This window comes from Cryphonectria parasitica (assembly GCF_011745365.1).
Source record: "Cryphonectria parasitica EP155 unplaced genomic scaffold M406scaffold_4, whole genome shotgun sequence".
Classification (NCBI taxonomy): Eukaryota; Fungi; Ascomycota; class Sordariomycetes; order Diaporthales; family Cryphonectriaceae; genus Cryphonectria; species Cryphonectria parasitica.
This window is the reverse complement of record NW_024468912.1, coordinates 3,190,217-3,210,921: the sequence shown is the minus strand read 5'-3', so window position 1 is coordinate 3,210,921 and position 20,705 is coordinate 3,190,217. Positions and strand designations below refer to the sequence as shown.

General features: G+C 52.0%; 3 protein-coding genes across 3 annotated transcripts; 1 reads left to right on the top strand and 2 right to left on the bottom strand.

Moving 5' to 3' along the window:
- Positions 1-11,970: 11,970 nt before the first annotated feature.
- Positions 11,971-13,276, bottom strand: M406DRAFT_339374 (carbon-nitrogen hydrolase; the record flags this gene model as incomplete). The annotated part of the gene is made up of 3 exons (XM_040921436.1): positions 11,971-12,843; positions 13,112-13,204; positions 13,265-13,276. 3 exons carry the CDS (start codon positions 13,274-13,276, stop codon positions 11,971-11,973), a joined length of 978 nt encoding a protein of 325 aa, XP_040777048.1.
- Positions 13,277-14,139: 863 nt separating this feature from the next.
- On the top strand, positions 14,140-14,295 carry M406DRAFT_257963 (uncharacterized protein; the record flags this gene model as incomplete). Its single annotated transcript, XM_040917204.1, has 1 exon — positions 14,140-14,295. One exon carries the CDS (start codon positions 14,140-14,142, stop codon positions 14,293-14,295), a length of 156 nt encoding a protein of 51 aa, XP_040777047.1.
- A 3,196-nt stretch (positions 14,296-17,491) lies between these two features.
- On the bottom strand, positions 17,492-19,261 carry M406DRAFT_38740 (uncharacterized protein; the record flags this gene model as incomplete). Its single annotated transcript, XM_040924070.1, has 1 exon — positions 17,492-19,261. The coding sequence occupies one exon, from the start codon at positions 19,259-19,261 to the stop codon at positions 17,492-17,494; it is 1,770 nt and encodes a 589-aa protein (XP_040777046.1).
- Positions 19,262-20,705: the final 1,444 nt, after the last annotated feature.

The window sequence follows — 20,705 nt, the reverse complement described above, 5'->3', positions numbered from 1 at the left end:
GCACAGAAGAAGACAAAAAGAGGTCATATCCACAGATTGAGTCATCGAGCCCTGGGAGAAGGAAGGTGGGTGCCGGTGACTGCCAGAGCTGCTGATTCTCGTTCGCTGGTGCTTATTAGGTTGGGTACAACCCCCTGACGTCGCGCATTAGCCACAACGCGAAACTACTAATTAGTTGTTGCAGGCTATACGATGCGTCAAGAGCGACAGACCCAGCTGACTGTTTCTTGGGGGAGGAAAGGATAAGCATTGGTCGGATCTTCGGAAGAGGCTTCTCTGCTTCTGATATTTCCAGTCAAATGATTGGCTTATTTTTTTTATAGATAGTATTAGTAAGGGGGTGGGAAAAGGAAAGAAGAAAAAAGAACATAAACCCTTGCGCTGAGAGGCTGTGTCACTTCTCAAATCGGCGCCCACAAGACAGCAACGCCTCTAGCTGCTGCATGCTGCAAGCCCCCAGATCCGGAAGAGCAACCCGAGGGTTTGGGAAGCGTGGCGCTTTAGCGACAAGGCGAGTGAGCGAGGTCCCATTGGACGAATTACAGCGCCTGAACGGCACGCATCCAAGAATAGAGATGATGACCTGCGTCAAGAAAACGCAGTGCGTCCTTAGCAACACATCATCCAAATTCCCCCCTGTAAATCGGTCCTACCACATCCACATACGCGCACACACACACACACACACACACACACACACACACACACGACTCACCACCCAACCAACCACATGCCAGCCGCGGCTGGGTGGTAAAGAATACGACCTCATGCCGTGCATTGTCTCTTCCTGCTGTGTATCCCGTTGTACGAGGCCCAGCTAGGCTGCACGGCCCTCAAGCCAGGCCATGCCCCAGCCGAGGTATCATGCATTCCAGCTTCGTATGACAAACAAGCTTCCCCCTCTGGCTAAGCCTCGGGCCTTGAAAGGGGGGAAGGAGAGAAAAAGAAAAGTGAAACTGGTCACGATACCCAACTACTACGTGCTTGTTATGGTGTGGGAGCTGAGCATCTGGATGGTGGACTACAGTAACAATCCCACTCTCCTTACACCACCACCACCACCACCATCGGACGTCAGCACCCACCAAGACACGGCACCGGCGTGAGCATTCACCATCTCATCGGTGACTGCTCGGCGACGAAGTCAGCCAGAACAGGGCTGCAGAGACATTCCAACCGCCCCTCCCCCTCCCCTTCTCCTTTATTTTTTTTTGAACCCCATCCGCTCCTTCCGAGCCCCGTCCTATCACAAACACAGACACACGTAGACACAAACAAAGAAAGCAAAGTACTGTACCTGTACCCTGTGACGCTTACGCCCACGTTTTTTTTGTTTTTTTTTACCCACCCCCACGCCCCCGGTGCAGCTTATTGCTGACCTGCGGTCCGCAGCGTAGAGAGCCTTAGTCATCTTGCCACATCCCCGCCCGTCCCATCCCTTCGGGTCTTGTCTGCGTGGGATATCCTATTCAGTCTTGATGATTGTGTACCATAGTTGAGCTTATCCTGACCACAAAACGTTTCGGGTCCACGGCACCTCGGGAGGAGGGCGGGTTGGAAGGGGCTGATCATGTGAGGCTAAGCTCCCCCCCTTCTCTATTCTCTCTTGCTCTGCCCTTTCCTTCCGGCGACCTGGCTCGTGATCAAAGCCCCCCCCCCCCTTCCGAGGAACCCATTCTCTCCGTTTGTCTCTCACTCGTGTAGGTAAGCCTCAGACGGCCCAGCAACACATGTATACTACGTACCGTCGGGGCAGCGGTAGATCCAGGCAGCAGTAATCTTGGCGGCCGAAAAAGAAATAGACTGGAACCGTTCGGCACAGCCTCTGGAGGAGGGACCGATCTATCTGTAAGGCACGGATGCAAGAGGGAAAATACCAGATGTTGAGACAAGGCGTGTGAAAAGGGGGAAATTTTGCGGCGTGTCTGGCTCAACTAGCACAGTATGGTCTGCTCAAGGGGCCTGAACGAACATGTCTCTATTCTCGTGAATGTCTCCAACAGTTTTGGCAATAGGTTAGCACACTCGCAGAATTACGTTCTAAATATCAGGTCTCACTTTATGAGGTCCCCGTAATTCGACAGCCACAAGGCGGCGGCGGCGGCGGGTGCAGCAGGAGCGATCCCCGCCACAGTATGTATTACTAGGCAAGTACAGTGCGTGCAGCCAGTAACGACCAATTAAACAAGTACAATAATAGTGAAAACTTTTTAGCAACGACAGTCGAGAGAAACACACACACACACGCCTTCAATTTTAACCGTGAAGGGTTCATGGTAACTCAAGTCAGTTCACCGGTTCCGCACCAACAAAGTCGCCTAGACGCAGGGTATGGGAGACGGGCCGGTCTGAATGGAGATGCCATGTACCCCTGCTGACCCACAGCATAGGGACAAAGAGGATTGAATCCTCTTACTCTCCACCTGCCTCCTGATCCATCAGGCGAAAAGAGGAGGAGGAGAAGAAGAAGAAGAAGAAGAAGAAGAAGAAGAAGAAAAGAAAAGATTCTGGAATATTGCCGAAAGCTGCTAAGCGAGACGAGGGGCCAAAACCAAAATGAAGCGAGGGATCCCGCTCCAAGAGAAGCTGCAGGCGAGCGCTCGTGCAGGGTTCGAGACAAAGAAAAAGAAAGAAGAGAAACCCCACCCTCCCCCCCCCCCCCCAGCAAAGAAAAGAGAGAGGCAGAGAGAGGCGATTCCGAACCCACCCCAGAAAAAAAATGCTGAGGTCACACCAGCCCACCAGCCTACGCACCTCATCGCCGGCTGAAAACAGAACCTGCGCGGAGGTCAGGGGAAATAGTGTAGTAGATGCACACCGGCTGATGGCGTGCGGGACGAACGAACTGCGACGTTTCACGGATCAATGCATCCTACATAGTCATAGTAAACTTTTGTACCGAGGAGTTGACAGTCTTGTTTAACGCGACTGGACGGGCAGGTTTCCCCCGAGCCGCGGCTCTCCTGTTGTACCATAGTAATAGTACTATGTACAGTACAATAAATGTCATACGGCAGGAGAGAAGGCTGTTGGACATGGGCTGCAGGCAGGCCGGGCTTCAGGTGGAGCCCTCTTTCCCCCCGGGCTGGCCCATAGTAGCACTTTTGGCATGGTGGTACTGACACAGCAGGCACTACCATGTACTGCCTGAGGAGCCCGCCATGTAGCCGTAGCTCCACACTACCCATGCAGGTACATGAGCGGAAGGGGCAGGGGACCTGACCCGCTACCTTGGGCGGCGTTCCCTTCCTCCCGCGTAAGAGTTCCGGTACCTTTGCCTAGCTTGCAACGGCACACATCCAAGAAGGCACACACTCTCTCTGCCCAACTCTTTTTCCCAGCTGGACATGGGCTTTGAAATTATCTGCTCGGCCCTACTAGAGCATTAGCGACGGCGCAGCCAACATTGGGAGAGGCAGAAGTCAACCTGTTCATTGTCTTGCTTAGCCTATTCTGGCTCTTGTTCCCCATCCCACCTTTTTCTCGCACCCGGTTTTTCTTCTCTTTTTCTCTCTCTCTTCTCCCTCTCTAGATAGTGCCTGCGTAGTACTACTATGTACCATAGTACCGTAGTAGTACCATGCATGTCCTAATGGCTGGCAGTGACATCCTGCTACTACACAGTAGAGGTACCCCTAGGAACCCTGGCGAATCGCTCAGGTCCTCCCCCCATCGAGCAGCCCCCCTCCCCCCAAGCCGAGCCCCTTGTCACTATTGTTGCTGCAAGGGTCCATGGGGTTGATTTGGGTTCATGGGGATCCAGGATTGATGGGCCCCGTTATTGCTTGCGCCTTGCCAGAGCCTGCCTTCTGTCATTCTGGCCCCTGTCCTGACAATTCTCAGATACGGTAGCAGTCTGATTCCTGGAAAGTAAAAAGGAAAAATAAAAAAGAAAGGGACAAAATAAAAAGGAATAAAAAAAAGTTACACGTACAGTACCTTGCTACATGTTTCTTTCTGGCACGGCGTAATCATTGGCAATTACGCACAGGCTCGCACAGGCTGGTGGTTGTCTCTAGTTGTTTATTTTTTTCTCTCTCTCTCTTTCTTTAATATCCTTTTTTATTTTTCCTCTTCCTGGTCTCCTCCTTCTCTGGCTTTGCACGGTCTCTCACAGCTTTGGAGTCTATTATAAGACACGGCCCCCCCCTTCCCATGCTCTGATCTACGAAACACTCCCTTCCCCCCCAATTCCCATTTAATAAGCACCCATCTTCCTCCTTTCTTCCTTCCTTTGCCTTCTCTCTCTCCCTCTCAAAGCCTACGCGGTATATCTCCAAAGCAACATTCTCTCTCTGTGTGTCGCCCGCACTCGCCCACTCGCCCAAACATAATACAAGGCTCCTCGCTACTACCCATCCTGAAACACGGATATCCGTTCACGAACCCATCCACCATCATTCACCGACCTTCCCTGGACAACACTGCTTGACTGACGCAACCCTTTCCCGGCTGTCACCTCTCTCCTGCTTCTGATCCAAATCGCATCCGATCTGATCTCACAATCAAGAATCCACAAGAGGACACGTTCCGGGGATCTGACTTGCGAACGCATACATACATACTGGCCGCGTGCTGCTGTACAACCCAACTTTTTTGTGGATCACTCAGCTCGCAACCAGACCACACCCTTCTAGAAGGACCCCAGCCCTGCAACCTGCAGCGTACCTGACATCAAGGAGGTCAACCTTGACAGAGACCAACCACCTACGACATCATCTTTGAAAAAGCAGGGAAGACAAGGGAAAAACCAAAGCTACGCGAGGCGGTCTCCCCGACAAGAATCGAAGCCAGATACGCACCAAGATCTCGGCTACATCCGACCGGACAAGAAAAGGAAGGGGAAAGAAAAGACACGATTCCTAACTCGCATCCCTTGCGACAGACAACACACACACACATACACACACACACACGGCAAAAAGGCCCCAGAACGTCACCGTGGCACTTTGCTCCAAGCACGACGAACCGCAGTAACCGCGACGACATCAGCCTGCATATGAGTGGCCCATAAATAGACCAACCGTCATCACCACGCTTTCGGCGCCGCCTCCAGTTCCTCCACTACGGTCCCACTGGCCTTGCATCTAACAACGCAACCTCAGCTTTTACTGGCGACACGTCTACTTGCCTGCGCTCCTCCACGCTCCGACAGGAACACGCCTGGCGCACGCCTATAATTTTTCGTCCCTTCCAATCCCGTGCCGCCCTCGTCATCCTCTCTTGCCTTCCTCTGAAGTCATCTGCAAGCCTCGCTCGCCGCAGCCCGACCTTCCGCACCTAATCTGTGAGTCAGACATGCCTTACCACCCACCCATTTCAGTTCCTTTTTCTTGGGCTTCCTTTTCTTTGCGGTTTCCTGTTTTCTTTCCTTTCGGATCCTGATAGGGTGGTGTTCTCTGGGGTCTGTTTCCTCTCTTACTCTCTATGCCACCCCTTCCTCGCCGCTATGCCTTGGCTCTATGTGTGTCCGTGTGTCTGTGTGGCTGCTGCCTTGTCCACGCAGCCCAACCCGGTCGCTCCAGCCGGAATTGGGGCCCCTGACATGCCTCGCGCATCCATCCCTGCGACAATCTTATTTAATGAGGCCCAATTCCCCGTGCGCAGGATAAATAAATAATTTTTCCTTTTTTTGGGGGGAGGGGGGGCATTTCTTTTTCTTCCCTCTGAAATTATTATTTATTCCTTCCCTTTCCCCCATCCCCCTTCTTCTCGTCTGTCCATCATCAATCAAATCATTTCTTGGAATTTTTTGTTCCACCCCCAGATGGCTAACGCTGGCTGCCGTATAGCCCCTCTCAACTCTACTTCCCTGTCCTACAGTTTACTCTAGCCAAAATGGTTACCAGAGAGACACAAGTCACGGCCAACCAGGCCCGCTCCGGCTATGATACAACTGGCGTTCCAAAACCGGCACCACCTCCCAAGCCGCGGTAAATCGCTTCATCCCTTGGTTCGCGCTACCAACCGAAACATTGGCTGCGACTATGGGTTAGTACCGCATCACTGCGCTGCACTGCTTTGCCTTTTTGCGCTGCACTGCAGTTCTGCAAGAGCAGACCCACCCACCTCCCCGGCAGTCAGATCCAGTGGCGGCGAACCCTCGCATTTTCGATGTCAGCCATGACATTTTTCTTGTCCTTCCTGCAGGACAATTGGCTAAGGCCCCGAGCAACTGGCCACACACCGACCCTCTCCCTCCTCTACTTCTTGGACAATACGAAATATCCTTTCCACCCTTAAGACGACTTTAATCGCTGGGCGCCGTCAAACGCGCGCCGTCAGAAAAAAACCACACAATCCCTACGACCTGTACCAACATATACACACACTCAAAAGCTTTGCGTTCTTGTACTCTCTTGGCCTTGCCGCACTGGTACAAAGGCCCCATTGTTTTGGATCGAGCGATCGGCATTCCGACACAGTACACCATTTTAATATGCATTCCTCCCGAAGAGACGATACACACAGGCTTTTTTCTTTCTTTTGGGGCTTGCTGCCCATCACATCATTTTCTTCCCCGAGCACTAGCGACCACAGCAGACTTAGTGCACGGATCCAGATCTGTCCAGGTTATTTTTTCTCGTTTCTTGCGTGCACACGCACCGAATGGAGGGGGATAATGGTGGGGGTGGTCTCAGTTCGGGCGGTGTTACTTTTTCTGGCTGCACACGGCGTTCAACTAGATCGGGTCGGGCTTTGGAATTGGGCAGGTCCGCTCTGCCTCTGAGCGTCAGGTGCACACATCGTCATCTCTTGGATTCTTCGCAGAACCTCCCCTATCACACCATTTCGGCGAATAGAAGGGGATCGATTCCGCTGCGCACCACATACGACAGCCCCCTCCCGGCCTCCCCCCTCTTCTGTGTGGCCTCTTTCCAGCGCTACCGACCTCCTTCGAAGATCAATAGCCTCGGAACACAAGTAACGACAGGACCTGACTGAGCTAGCAAGACCGTGCTTTTTTTTTCTTTTTTTTCTGGTTTTGTTTTCTCTTTCCCTTTCTTTTTCCACATCTCTCTACTTCTGGCATGATCGGGGTTGGGTTACAGAAAAAACGGCTCTGATATTCTGGTGGCTTGTGGCTTTTTTCCCTACTTTTCTTCATTTACTGCTTCTTTTTTTCACTGGTGCCTTTGGGACAGAGTTGGGACGGATCACAAAATGGGACTTCGAGACGGTTCGGGGTTTAAAAAAAAGAGAAACGGGTATGGGCACGCATATAGATCTTCGGCTTCACTGCCATCTGCTTTGTTCTCTTTCTTCCTGCTGTTTTTTTTCTTTCTTTCTTTCTTCTCTTTCTTTTCCTGTTCTCACCCCCAGGGGCTGTCTTGTCGCGATTCTTTTTTTTCTTCTTGCCTTGTCTCTATCATGTCTATTGCTGTACACATACCGGAAGAATATTCTGACGAATCGCGACGGCATTTTGTTCTGGGCGACGCTGGCTCTGGGCTGGCACCAGAAAGGAAGATAAAGATAGAAGATACCCATCGGTTTTAGACTGTATGTATAACTACAACAGCGACAGCGCACTAGATGCACATCGCTCAGCCAAGCGTCTTGCTTTGATGAAATTTTAAAAAGATTCTTACTATACAAACTTGACAAGCGTTCCCCTGAGAAGAAAAATAAGTAGGAAAAAGAACTGGGCTAGCAATTCAGTACTGCTGCCGCTGCTATTGACTGGTTGAAATCGCGTCTGTGACGACCCGACAAGGCCGCGCGACCGCGGCTTCTTGACACGCCAGACCGCCACACGCATGTACAAATGCACTACAACACAGAGCCCCTACCCTCACCGTGTGGCTGTATGCAATGCCGCCTTGTACACGCACAAGGAAAACGTTTGGATTGGGCCAGGGGAGCTGGGGAAGGGGGGGTGGTCCTACGAACGAACGCACAACACACGAACGACGTAACGACCTGCCAGGGCAAGGAAGACAAGGCCTCCAAATGTTCCGTCTCGGACCATATGCCGTGCGAACGGGCCATTGCAACGCTACATCCCATAAAATTATGTACGTACATGTACGTATGTGTGTGTGTGTGTGTATAACAAAGTTTGGGGATCTTTGTGTGTATGGCGGCCGCCCGTCTCATCTTTTCGGTGAACCTTTCTCTGGCGCCCTATCGTCGTCGTCGCTTTGTGTTCAGCCCCCCTTCCTCCTTCTCTGTACGTAACAAAATAGTGCATCATATAGTATGTGGGCGGCCGCCGTGCCGAGAAGGGGGCACATGCATGCCCTTCCTCTTCCTTCTCGTGCCTCCTCCTCCGCCGTTCCTCCATTCCTCCGGGATCCCGTGTTGAAGGTCGGCGATCAGTGTATGCATTATCGGTTCTCAAAGTGGTCAACTATTTTCATTTTCTCCCTTTCTGTTTTTCTGTTCCCCCTTCTAGGGGTTATCTTTGTCTTTCATAAAGTAATGAAGAGGTCAATGGCAAGTATCAAACACCCTCATAGAACCATAGCCCCCCCCCCCCTTCAGACTACAAACACCCTCCAAATCTGGGATACCAGCAAAAAAAAATTGAGGAAAAAAGTAAAGAAACAATTTATGGGCGGGCGCCGAGAGACAGACCTAACTTACTTATTCACTAACTAATGCAGGGTTTACGAGGAGGAGGGAAGAGGCGCGAGACCCGACGATCTGGGATCCGCCTAGTGTGGCTAGGGGGAGGGTTTTGAGGGGTTGGGCGCGGTTCTTTGTTCGTTTGGGTACCCCTGCCATTATCATGAGGAGGGCATACCTGCAGCTTGCAGTGACAGTAAAAGCACCAGTAATAGAGAGCCATTCAATTGATCTGAGCAAGTAGGTGAGGTAAGACTTGGATGAGAGTTAAGATGGGCAGGGGAAGGGGAGGAGGAGAGACTAACGGGTCATTATGTACAAGGAGTTTGGGAACCAATAATAAATAAGCTGGATGAGCGGCACATTGGTCCGTTCTCCCCAAGAAAAACAAGTACAGAAAATGACCTTCACTGATTATTCTCTCCTCTTTCCTGTTTTCCCTCTTTTCTTCTCCTCCTTCCTTCCTACCGTCGTTATTACTGCTTGCTGTAACTCTGGTCCTATAGCACTAACCAAGTCAGGGGGCCTGGCCCATCATGCACGCACTTTGCAGGCATGACCAGGGGTGATCTGACAGCGCGTTCCCGTTCTTCTTCTTTTTCTTCTTCTTCTTGTTGTGGCGCCCCCCCCCCCCCAAAACCCCACACCCTCATCCGCTCCCCCCTTGACTCCACTGCTTCTGGAAGATTGCTACTATGTAAGTGCTAGGCTGTCCAGGCTTACGTAGCGTCGAAACATGCGCGCGGGGGCGATCTTTTTTGGGATTGGGGTTTTTTTTCTTTCCTTTTCCCCCTTCCAAGTCGAATCACCGGCGACCCGGAAGCGAGATTTAGGAGCATATGTCAAGAAGGGGGAGAGGGGGACCGGTATGTGACATAGTGGCTTACCAAACAAAAGGTATGGTGTGTGCATAGATCTGTGCAGCCAGATTCAGGCTATTGTTACTTACTCATACATACATACACACGCACACACACACACGCACACACACACACACACACACACACATACACATACCAACACATACACAGGCTTTTGACTCAATACCCATGTATCGTACAAGTAGTACTACTATTGGTGCCTGACCCAAAAACACCCCTTCTTGCGACGGAGGATTTCTGTCCACCCTCTTTCCTAGTCTGTTCTTCTCTCTCAAACTTTCCTCTTCCAAGGCATTGTTCATCCTCTTAGGATGTTGATTTTTCATCTGAGCTTTTGCCACTAGGGGGAAAGGGAATGTCTCTCCCAGGACGGCGGGCGAAGAGGAGAGGGAGATCACCGGCCCCACAGGATCATCACCATCACCGCCGGCGCTAAGAAGGGACCAGCCCGAACACAAAATAACCCAGTAAAACATCTCTCCTCTTCTTTTCTGGTCAGCTGCTGTTTTTTTTTTTTTTTTTGTCCTGCTCGTCCGTCGTTCCTGTGTAATCACCGAACCGGGGGACGGCACACACACAAAACGGCCCCCTGCAAACTGGCCGTCTGACGTTCCGTTCCGCCTGAGCCCTTTGCCCCCTTGACGATCCCGTCAATCTAATCCATTTATCTCCTCCCCCCTTCTCTCTGTGTGTGCATCTTCTCTTCTCTTATCTATTCAGCCAGCACATCATAGCAGCGACCCCAACCCCAACCCCCAACACCCCTGGCCCAACCTCGGCTCGATGTTCAACACGTTGCGCGTGTCAATGTCCTACTCATTCTTCCCACCCTCGCCTGTGTTGTCTAAAGAGGGAAGGTCTGAAAGGTCTACCAACAATATATACATGGTACAATTCCTCGTTCCGCCGTCCCCCCGCGCCTGCCCCGATTTTGTGGCGCTACTAGGTGCCCGTCAATGCGTAGCGTGAGTGTGAGGCCTGGGATTACGTATGCCATAAATAGCTGCTACTAGGCGGAGATGAAAGGAAAAAGAAAAGAAAGAAGGAAAACAGAGCACAGTACAGTACAGTACAGACACGCCAGAATCAAAGTGTGTGACGAATCCGAGGCGTCGCGAACTGCGGATCGGGCCCGCCTGCAGGACGGGACGGATGCCGTGCCGAGGCTGGGCTGTCCCGGTCTCGATCAATAGACAGACATGCGTTGGCGGGAAAGGCAGATCGGCCGAAAGAGGGACGGGTTTTGGGGACAAACAAAAGAGAGAAGAGAGAGAGACAGAAAGAGAAGGTTCGGCAGAGACTTTCTTCTCTCTCCCTGGGAGTGGCGGTGACGGAAGAAAAAGAAACACGAGAAGAAGAGGGTGGAAAAGCAAAAACACAAAGACATATTCCAATGGATGGTGCGATTTGACGAGGCCTGCCGTGCAAAGCTACACTGTTGATGCTCAGTTGCCCATTCAAGACCCATCACGAGTGGCTTTGATCCTCATTCAGTCGTGATGATGTTACTCTCAACTAGCAAAATGATGCTTTGCGGCGTTGTCTACTTGATCCAATATTATCCTGCCCCTTCCCCCTTCCCCGTGGCGCCGTCGGCTTGGCCTTGTGAAGCAGGGTCATGTTTCCATATCACTGTCCTGCATGATCAAATTTCGTCTCTCTCAAAACACCACAATTGGTTTCCTGGATTTTTCCCAAGGGCCGGGAAGGGGGAGGGGGCAAAGAAATGCGAGTCAAATCTCGGCATAGATGTCTCTGTTCCCGGAGGAGGAGTATAGGGTTAGTTAAGCTGAGCAAAACATGCATACCACCCACCACCCACACCAGGACTCATCTCCGTGCCACATTCAAAGAAAAATGAAAGGGAAAGAAGAATTGAAATGTCGAAAGTGAGAAAAGAAAAAGAAAAAAAGAACAAAAATCAAGGGAAAAAAGTTAAGAGGCGGTGAGCCTCAAATTGGCTTAGAACAATATCCCTCGCTCCCTGCTTTTGAATGGGCCCTTTTAGTTACTTCTTTTTCTCTTGTGTCTCTCCGTCTCTCTCGGGCTTAGCCTAAAGCGTCTTTTTCTCTCCTGCAGCAAGAAAGAAAAAAAAAAAGGCCCAGCGCGAAGATCCCGCGCAGTTCATGCAGGTCTGTCTCAGACGCGGCAGGAACTGACAGGGCACGTGTCATTGCTTTTGATGCGGGGAGATCACTCGCTTAGGAATGGACCAGCCAGGGGTTACCCGGTCATGGGGAGCGGGGGTCACACGACGTCGGATGAGCTTTCTCGAGATCCGGGCCAGAAAAATGAAGAACACAAAAAATTGACACTAACAAGGGCGGAGCAGAAGAGGAAGAGGAAGAGGAAGAGGAAGAAGAAGAAGAAGAAGAAGAAAGAAAGAATACCAGAAACAGATGAACGCGGAACCGGAAGGTGACCAGGTGAAAAAGGAGAAAGAGGAGGGGGGGGGGGATGACATCACCGTATTGTGCCATCACAAGGTGGGAAAGGGAAGAAGAAAGGAAGGAACAACTCACGACCTCCGAATCAGCGGCATCCTCTGCCTCACACCCTCCCACTCCGCTAGATCAATATTCACTAGTCCCAGCGCACCTATCGCGTCCTGTTCCATGACCATCCCCGTCTTCTCCTCCTCCTTCACACACGGCAGTGCGAGCTTCACCCTCCCCCAGGGGTCCACCACCATGCTCCGCCCATAACTCACCCTCCCTCTCCCCTGTTCTCCAGAGTGCCAGCCGACCTGCGCCGCGGCCACGACCCAGCACTGGCTCTCGATGGCCCTCGCCCTGAGGAGTGACTCCCAGTGGGCCTGGCCGGTGGGGACAGTGAAGGCGGACGGGTATGTTAGGACATGGGCGGGCAGCCAACCTCGGCCGGGCGATGATGGTGATGATGATGGTGGGTGGGCGAGCGCAAGTGCAGGCTCCGGGAACCGCAGGTCGAAACAGATGAGGCTGCCGATGCGGCCCACGGGGCTGTCGAAGGGCGGGGTGAGAGACGTGCCGGCCTGGGTGTGCTTCGACTCGCGGAGGGCGCCAAAGTCGAAGAGGTGGATCTTGTCGTAGCTATAGGAGGAGTCGATGCCGCCCGAGGAGGAGATCCAGATGGTACGGTTGAGCAGTTTCGTCGTTGTCGTCGCCGTCGTCGTCGTCGTCGTCGTGGCGGTGGCGAGGTTGGTGGCCACAGCGCTGGTCTCGCCAGCTGGTGATGACGATGGCTGGACGGGAACGGGCACGTGGATGCCAACGTGGACGTCTATGTTGTACTGCTGAGCAGCCGCCTGAAGGCTTTGCACGAAGGGAGACTCGGCCTCGGTCCTGGCCAGGGAGAGGGATTCCTCTGGTGAGGATGCGATATAGTCAGCCGCTTCCGGGAAGAAGATGACCTACTTGGTGCGCACGTCAGTCAGCTCATACCTCCAATGTCTTGTCATGTCGTCAAATGTGACCAAGCCCAGTAATTAGGTGGTGTGGGCAGGGCTCGACTTGTCCAGCCAGAGATCCTTTGATGCCTTCGCCTCGGGACCTGCGCAGGAACAACAGTCCTTATTTATATTGATTCCTCAAATATTGACTGGAGGATTCAGAGCTCGTTTGTTTCATCGTTGGTAATGGCGATGATGATGATATCATAAGGGGGACAGGTATCCTTGCCTTTGCGCCCTTCTCTGCAGCATTCTTCATCAGATTCCGGCACTGCTCCAGATTGTGCGCCATAGAGGCGGTCGAGCAGATCTGTCCGACTGCCTGAGCGGTGGAGATTCAGCATTCATCTCATCGAAGTACATCACTGGTAGGTTTCCTTACAGCGATCGCCATTCTGGACGGACTGGGAGAAGAGCGCTCCGGCTGTTGCTGTCTGGCTGTGCGCGTTGTTGAGATGAACCGGAAGCTGCTCGGATGCTTGATACCACCTAGGAAGATATGTTGTCTCGCCGCCAGTCGATTTGCGGGTCTCGATAAGACCAGCATCGAATGGTATATGGAGGCAGTCTACTTGAGAAGAACAGGTCTGTGAGGATGTGATAGCTTGTGAGGTCGTATGTAATGAGACAGCGAGAGGACGTTGGTCGTTAACGATGCCGGAGGATGAACGCGGACTGCTTCACCGGCATCGGCCAGGGTTCGGGTTGAACCCCCCGGGCAGAGCTCCGGCGAGTATCCTTCACAGCTCATAGCCATGATATGCCGATCACAAAATCACATGATAACCAGACGTAAACGTCTTTGAGACAATAATAGTATCATAAGATTTGAATCCAGGGAACAAGGATCATGTTTATGCAAGGTGAATGATGCATGATGTAGTCCTCCAGGAAATCATACGGACCCTCCCTCTCTGCCGCAGACCACTGCAAAAAGGTTGTATATGAACGACATCATGAACATTCTTTCTAGAGACGCCAAATACTAATTCTCACCCTTCAAAGACTCAAGAGAGCACAGAGGATGGAACAGAGAGGAAAGAAACGCCACCTACCTCATCAGTCCCCTGCAATATCTGAACAAACTGCCCAGCGGACCCCGTCTTCCGTGTCTTTGGCAAAAGGAAGACACAAATGGGAATTTAGAGTAAGAGCGTTAAAAGGAAGGGCTTGAACCCACGAGGCGCAGTCTCTAACGATCCCAAAGCATTTTCGACAGCTTTGCATAACCCAGCCTGCCACCGACCTTGCCGAGTCATGGGGCCATATCAGGAGTGGAACAAAACGAAAAAGGAGAAAGAAAAAAAAACGTACAACACCGGGTATTCGCTAATGGTCACCCACTTAACTACTAATCCGGCCCTTACGAGTTTAAATAGGCGAGAGCGGACGGGATCGCTTGCTTTCTCGTAGGTATGGTCGTACGTGCTAGCAATGTTTGATCTCTGTGTTTTAAAGCATGTTTTCCCACAAGCCAGACGCAAACCTTTTTCTAGGTTGGTCACCTAGAATAGTCACATCGTTCAAATAGGCCACCTGCTTCACAAGAAGAGCTTGTGGTACATCCATCAACGTGAGCATCGAGCGCTGTGCTGCCAAAGAAAAATTGTCCTGCCTTCCACCAAGCTCCACTTCATTCTCCGTGTCTGGACTGGTTCATATAAGTCTAACCACGTTGTATCAGTGTTGTCGTCGGTGCTTATGGAGACGCGGGCAAATATAGAATGAGTTGATCATCTGGCTAGGCCTCACGAATAGACGTGTTTACTTCATCAACAACGAAGTCTCTGCTGCGCTTTAGGCATATGATGAGATGTTTAGCTTGGGACGGGAGCGTTCTGATCGAAGGGCTCCGAAACTCGAGGAAGTCAAAAAGGCACTGATCCAACAGATGCTAGTCACTTGATAGAAAGCAAGAGTGCGATAATTATGCGTCCCAATCGCTACCCACAGCGCAGGCTGTGGCTCTACGATGTCTGGCATCGACACTCCAGCATTCATCTCCAAAGCGCTTCAACTGCCGGTGTCCTCATGTTGCTCCGTGATTGTAAGAAAACGCGGTATTATCTATTACATATTTCGGCTCGATATAAATATGCTGGAAACTAAGAGGGAGTACCATCATCATACGCGTGAACGGGCATGCAGTTTAGAGGTTCTTAGCAGTAGACAATCCGTCGTAGCTTGAAACGCGAGCTTCTAATCATATCCAAACGGAATCGCAGGATAATATTTTACAATAGGAAATTGCTCGGCATTCTAGTCAATATGATAGTCTATGATCTATCTTCGTCCAGTGTTTCAAGGACGGCCTTGACTTCTCTTCATCCTGACTAGACTATCAATACGTTCTCAGACCACTCTGGCACAGACGAAGGAACCAATCCTTGGACCGAGACTTCGTGTTGATGTTGAGATAACTACTTGCTTACCCAGAGACAGGTTCTACCTGGTTTACTTTTATGAAGTTCCTTCGATGAACCATTTGAGCACGCCCTTGACTTCCTATAGCGGGGTAACATGGCTCAGTAACACAAGCCGCGCCTAAAACACCCCCCCCCCCCATTTTCCCTGTCCCGAATAAAAGGAAGACGGTATGTTGTTCTGGATCCTGTCCCAAGTGAATCTCGCACCTTTAAAGACCAATCCAAGAATCACATAATCTGTTGTGCACGCCACCATCTCAGTACCCTCTAGATGCCCAGCCCATCCATGCTCAAGTGAGTACTGATTCCCTCAATCACAATAGGCACAACTCAAGACCAGATCCTCCACAGACCTCACTTGATACCTTGAAACCTTAGAAAACAGAAACTTGTCCAAGAACATATCTACTTATTTGCCGCCCCTTGTTACAAATTGAATCATGCCAACAGAGAGCTGTGTGGCCGAGTCCAGCGATGCACTTTTGAATATGTGACACCTACGCTTCCTCAAGGTTCTAAATAAAAGGCCGCGGCCAAGCGACAACGGGACGTGGCGGCCTGTCCTCTCTCCGAATACCTTTTCTTTTCTCTTTCTTTCCCCAGCACTCAACAAGAATTCTTCAAAGGTCTTGTTCTTTTTCTCTTCTCCCCCTCTTTCTTTTGGAACACCGTCGGCTTTCTCTTTCCTTTACAGCACCGCCCGCCGTGTTCGCGAGATCCGAGAAGGGGGGGGGGTGGTCTTCATCACGCGGCCGCGGCAGGCTGGACAGCACAAATTCCTTTACGGTCTAAGCCTTGTCTGGTGGTACTTTGTGTCTACACCCCCCCCCCCTCCCACTCCATCTCAGCTCGTTTCTTCCAAGTAACCCCAAAAAAGTGCACTTTTGACCTTTGCCCCCCGGCAGCTGAAAGAAAAGAACAACCCCATGTCATCACTTCAGCCGCCAAACCAAACAGCCGGGTCAGCCATCCAACCTAACATTCCACGTGGCTCACATATATTACTAAACTTTTCCTTCCTACTGTGGCCCCCCCCCCCCCACAAAAAAAAATCACCCTTTTTCAACAGGTGTTGGCACTCTAACAGCAGCTATGGGGGAAATTTCCCACCACCTATTGATCAATCTATTCAGAAAATGGGCGCGGCGAGATTTATGTGATCAGACGACTAACCGTCTTCTCATCGCCTTGCGCTCTGTGAGCGGCGGGTCGGGGACTATTGTTAGTGGGGTGCTCCCTTCTCTTTGTGCCGACGGACCAATCTCAAGGGAAAGAGTGGACTCGAGCATTCAGATGAGGAGAGAGCCTTGTTTCTCAGTGGCTCCGGCATGGCCGAGGGCAGATGGTCGGCGATGCAACCTGAGGGTGTGACCATTACTCAGTGGTCAAAAGAAAACCCTGCAGTGCCGAAAGATACTTGTAAGCAATTATTAGTCATTACATTGCAATGCTGTCGTCAGGTTTTGGAACAGAGGTACTGCACCGTGACGAGCAACAAGGGCGTTTAGGTTGAAGAGATCATATCAATTCTATATCCCCTGCCTATGGGCAAGTTGAATTATCGGGTTTGGGTATATCCATCAAATAGCAGCCACCGAATAGATGGACCCCAACAGCTTGCTCCGCAGGCTGTGTCAACTCCCCCCAAGAAGGTAGTGATGAAACCCTTCATCGACCCTGCAAGCCCCAGAAGGCGTACGGCCCGCAAGCCAGCAATGCAATAAGAAAAAATTTCAGTGCGCTGTTGACCGCCCCTCCAAAAACATGCAAGTATTCCACACCGCCCAGAAAGAAAAAAGAAGCAGGAAAAACGCCTTGTTTGCGACATCGCTGTGCAACCAATCTAGACTCTCCTTCCTAGCTGGTATTGCCTTGGAAACCAATACATGTATGTAGGCCCAAAAAGAATAAAAATAAGCACCAGGGGTGACGCTGATTAATGCAGTATGTTTCGCCTCAACTTGTGGGAGGGAAGCGGGAAAGGGGGAGATGGTAAGTGCTCAAGAAGATGCAGCTTCTCGATTCCAGTGCCGGGAAGATTCAGCCAGCATTTTTGAGTGGTGGCAACGTATCGGTTGGTGGAGAGGGATGTGGCGTGAGGAGGCAAGAGACAGCCTTTTGGGGATGGCGCGGAGTAAATGCATACTTCATCCGCTCCCTGTGCTGCACGGATGACTGGAACCTTACTCGATATCCATCTCGTCCATGCGGCCCAGATACGCCATCTCGCTCCAGACCCTCCAGTGCAACAGACCCAGATGGGCCAGGCGAACCGCCATGTCGTCGACGGCAGTGTCTTCCCTCGCCTCAGGCGCAGTCTCCATCCCCTCCATCTCAGAGTTGTCCTCCCACGGCCGCGCAGAGGCTTGTCCTCCCAGACGGCCGCCTGTGGCGACAGAGAAGAGGGCCACACCGCTCAATTCCTTGTATTCTTTGACTCGCCGGCTAAGTTCTGCCATAATCTTGCCGTAAAACAGCTTCTCCACCGCCTGATACAGTTCTGACCGCATCTCCGCAAGGTGCTGCGCGAGCTTGGCCTCAAACTGGGGCAAGAAGTCCTGCGGTGCATTCGTGAACCGGAAGATCTGAATGGCGATCGAAGGGACCAGGCCTTGCCACCGCTGGTGGGGCCTCTGGCTCTGCGGTGCTGTGTTCAGCAGCGCAACAAGTGAGTCATAGACGGTGTTGGCCTTCGCAGCTGTCGCTTCTGGAGTGTCGGCGGCCGCGGGCGGCTGAAGCACAATGTAACCAGAGCTTCGAGGCGACGAGTCTGTAGAGCCGCAGGCAGATAGAGCCAGGCTGGACGGCCTGGACGAGGCAGTGGCCATGAAGCTGAAGTCCCCAGAATTTCTGTTGCTATGTGATGGTGCGTCCTCATCCATGACATACGCAGGCACTGAAGTAGGCGCTGGAAAAGAGGGCGTCATGGAGTGAACCCGCGAGACGCGCTCGAGGTCGTCGTAGAGCCTCATGCAGACCTCGAGATTAATCGCGTCGAGCATATCCGAGCGCAGCTTGACGATGCGCTCCTCGTCGAACAAGAACGTAGTCGGTATAGTCTCTTTCGCGGTGGAGGGGAGGATCAGCTTCGAGAGAGCCTCAAAGAACGGGGCTGTCCCACCAAAGGCTCGGTTTTGCTGAGGCTTCCCGGAGTCAGAGTAGGCCCGTGTCGCTTCGCCATACCAGGCCCGGGCCCCACTGACATCCATTTTGTTGCCTTGGATCTTCTTATAGAAGAAGCGCTGCTCAAAGTGAACTGTGTCCTCGATCAGCATCGGCCGCAAGCACCGGATTTGGTGGTTGGCGACGTCGAGCTTCATGGCCTCGAGGACGCTGAGCAGGCTGCGCATTCCCTTGACCAGCTCGTCCATATCATTATTCCTGTTGCCGTTGGAGAGTTCGTTGTACATCTCATCCACCCACTCGTCGCGCATTGGGGCGCAATGCAGCTTCAAAACACCCGACAGCCAAGATGCCACCTTCTCCAGGTCTGCGATGCCCCGGTCGAACTGCTGCATCAGCAGCTCAACGTTGAAGCCCTCGTGGAGGAAGTCACGGTCTCGTTGTGGGACCAGAGTTTGTATGATCTCCTTCACGGCTCTGAGCAGAATTGGCAAGCACCAGTCTTCTCCGACCGGATGCTCGCGCCTGAATGCTTCCCGGTCCACTACAAAGAGGATCAGTTGGTCGCGCAGGGTGTTCCAGAACTGATTCGCCTTTTCCTGTTTCCTCCGCCCCTTCTCTCCGTCCAGGTTGGGTCGGAAGTGCAGTTCTGGATCGAAATTAATGTCGTGGCGCAACTTGGGATTATGTATTATCTTGGTGACATCAAGCTCGCTTAATGTCCCCTTCGTCACAGGGGGCTCCAGAGGCCGGGGCGGATAGCTGTGGTCGAGTGTCGAGGCAGCATTTTGAGGAATGGCGCCACCAGAAGATGACACGGACGATGTCATTGGCGAAGAATTTGAGGATTTTTCGGACTGTGACCGTGGGTGCTGTAGCTGTTCATCTGACTCTGTCGACGCTGTGCTCCTGGTCTCTACCAGTCTCTCAGCCGGCGCGGGTTTATCTTGGGACTCTGTTCGTGTGTGTTGCGGTTGGGTGATGTGCCCGCCGGCAGCACCTTGATCGTTCATCTCTGATGATACCGAACCGAGCCTAGCCAGCCGGCTGTCTCTGATCTCTGGTCCGACGGTGGTGGTATCACGAAGACGAGAGAGAAACCACGATAACAGTGGGAAGTATGGTCAGTGATGGATCGTAGACCCTGGGTGAGTGGCCACCTTCGGGTGTCGCCGGGAAACAAGTTCAGAGAAATCTCGATGGCGAGAAACCAAGGAGTCACCAATAAGCAACTGTTGAAGTGGTGGCACGCAGGTCAGCAAGGCTATTTCTAACTCGGGATGATTGCCAGTTGTGTAATCCCGACGTAGGCACGGGACCACGGGTAGTGGCATTCTCGTCACCCGGCTTGTGTGATACCACAGCGAGCTGCAGAAGCGAGGGCAGTAGACGCTTGGCTTCTCTTGCTCGGAAGGGAGACCATAACATGGGCTGCTTACTGACCTGTGGACGTCCTTGCAGAAGTGACCGTGACAGCGAAAGGGTAGGCTGGTAGCTCACAGAAATGTTGGGTGGGTGTGGTAGCCTCAGCAGTTCCTCTTGCCAAAAAAAAAAAAAAAAAAAAAAAAAAAAGCCCAGTGACGCTGCTTTTCCTTTGGCTGTATTTTGTTATTATCTCCTTGCCGTTGTAATTGTTGTTCGTTGTCACAGCGGTGCAACGCCTCAACGATGAGGGTGGTGAAAACTGAGGCACAAAGTGTCGAGACCTAGGTTTCAACGGCTGAGGTTTGGTTTGCGTGTTTGTGGTGGTGAAATCCCTGAAAACGCTGGGTAGGAAAGGAGCCGGCAAGTACGAGGACGGGCCGACCTTAATTAATGTCCTACGAAAGCGGCGAGGCGGGAATGATGTGGTTGAATTTTTTCTTCTTCCCCTTGGGCGGGTGGGAAGGCGCTGAGCGTGGCAGACAAAGAAAAAGAGAAGGAGCACTGTGCTTAGAGCGGCTGAAGGTCGCAAAAGACGCCGGTCCTGTTGCAACACAACTTCCTAGTCAAGCGTCCTGCCCAGAACAACACAGAGGTTTTCCTGGGTGCTGTGACAGGGCGTCAGATCTAAGGCCTATAATGGTGGTGATGGTGATGGTGAGAGGGCGAGGTGACTGTGACTGGGTCGACAGGCGTTTGGTGGTGAGTTTTTGTCGAGGAGGGAGAGGAGCCGGTCTGTACTCTGACGAGTGTTGGGAGAGTGACACAGACTTATACCACACAGTAATGAGACCAGGAGGAAGTTCTAGAAGGATTGGTAGAAAATTCGGATGAGGTAGGAGCCCTGGACCG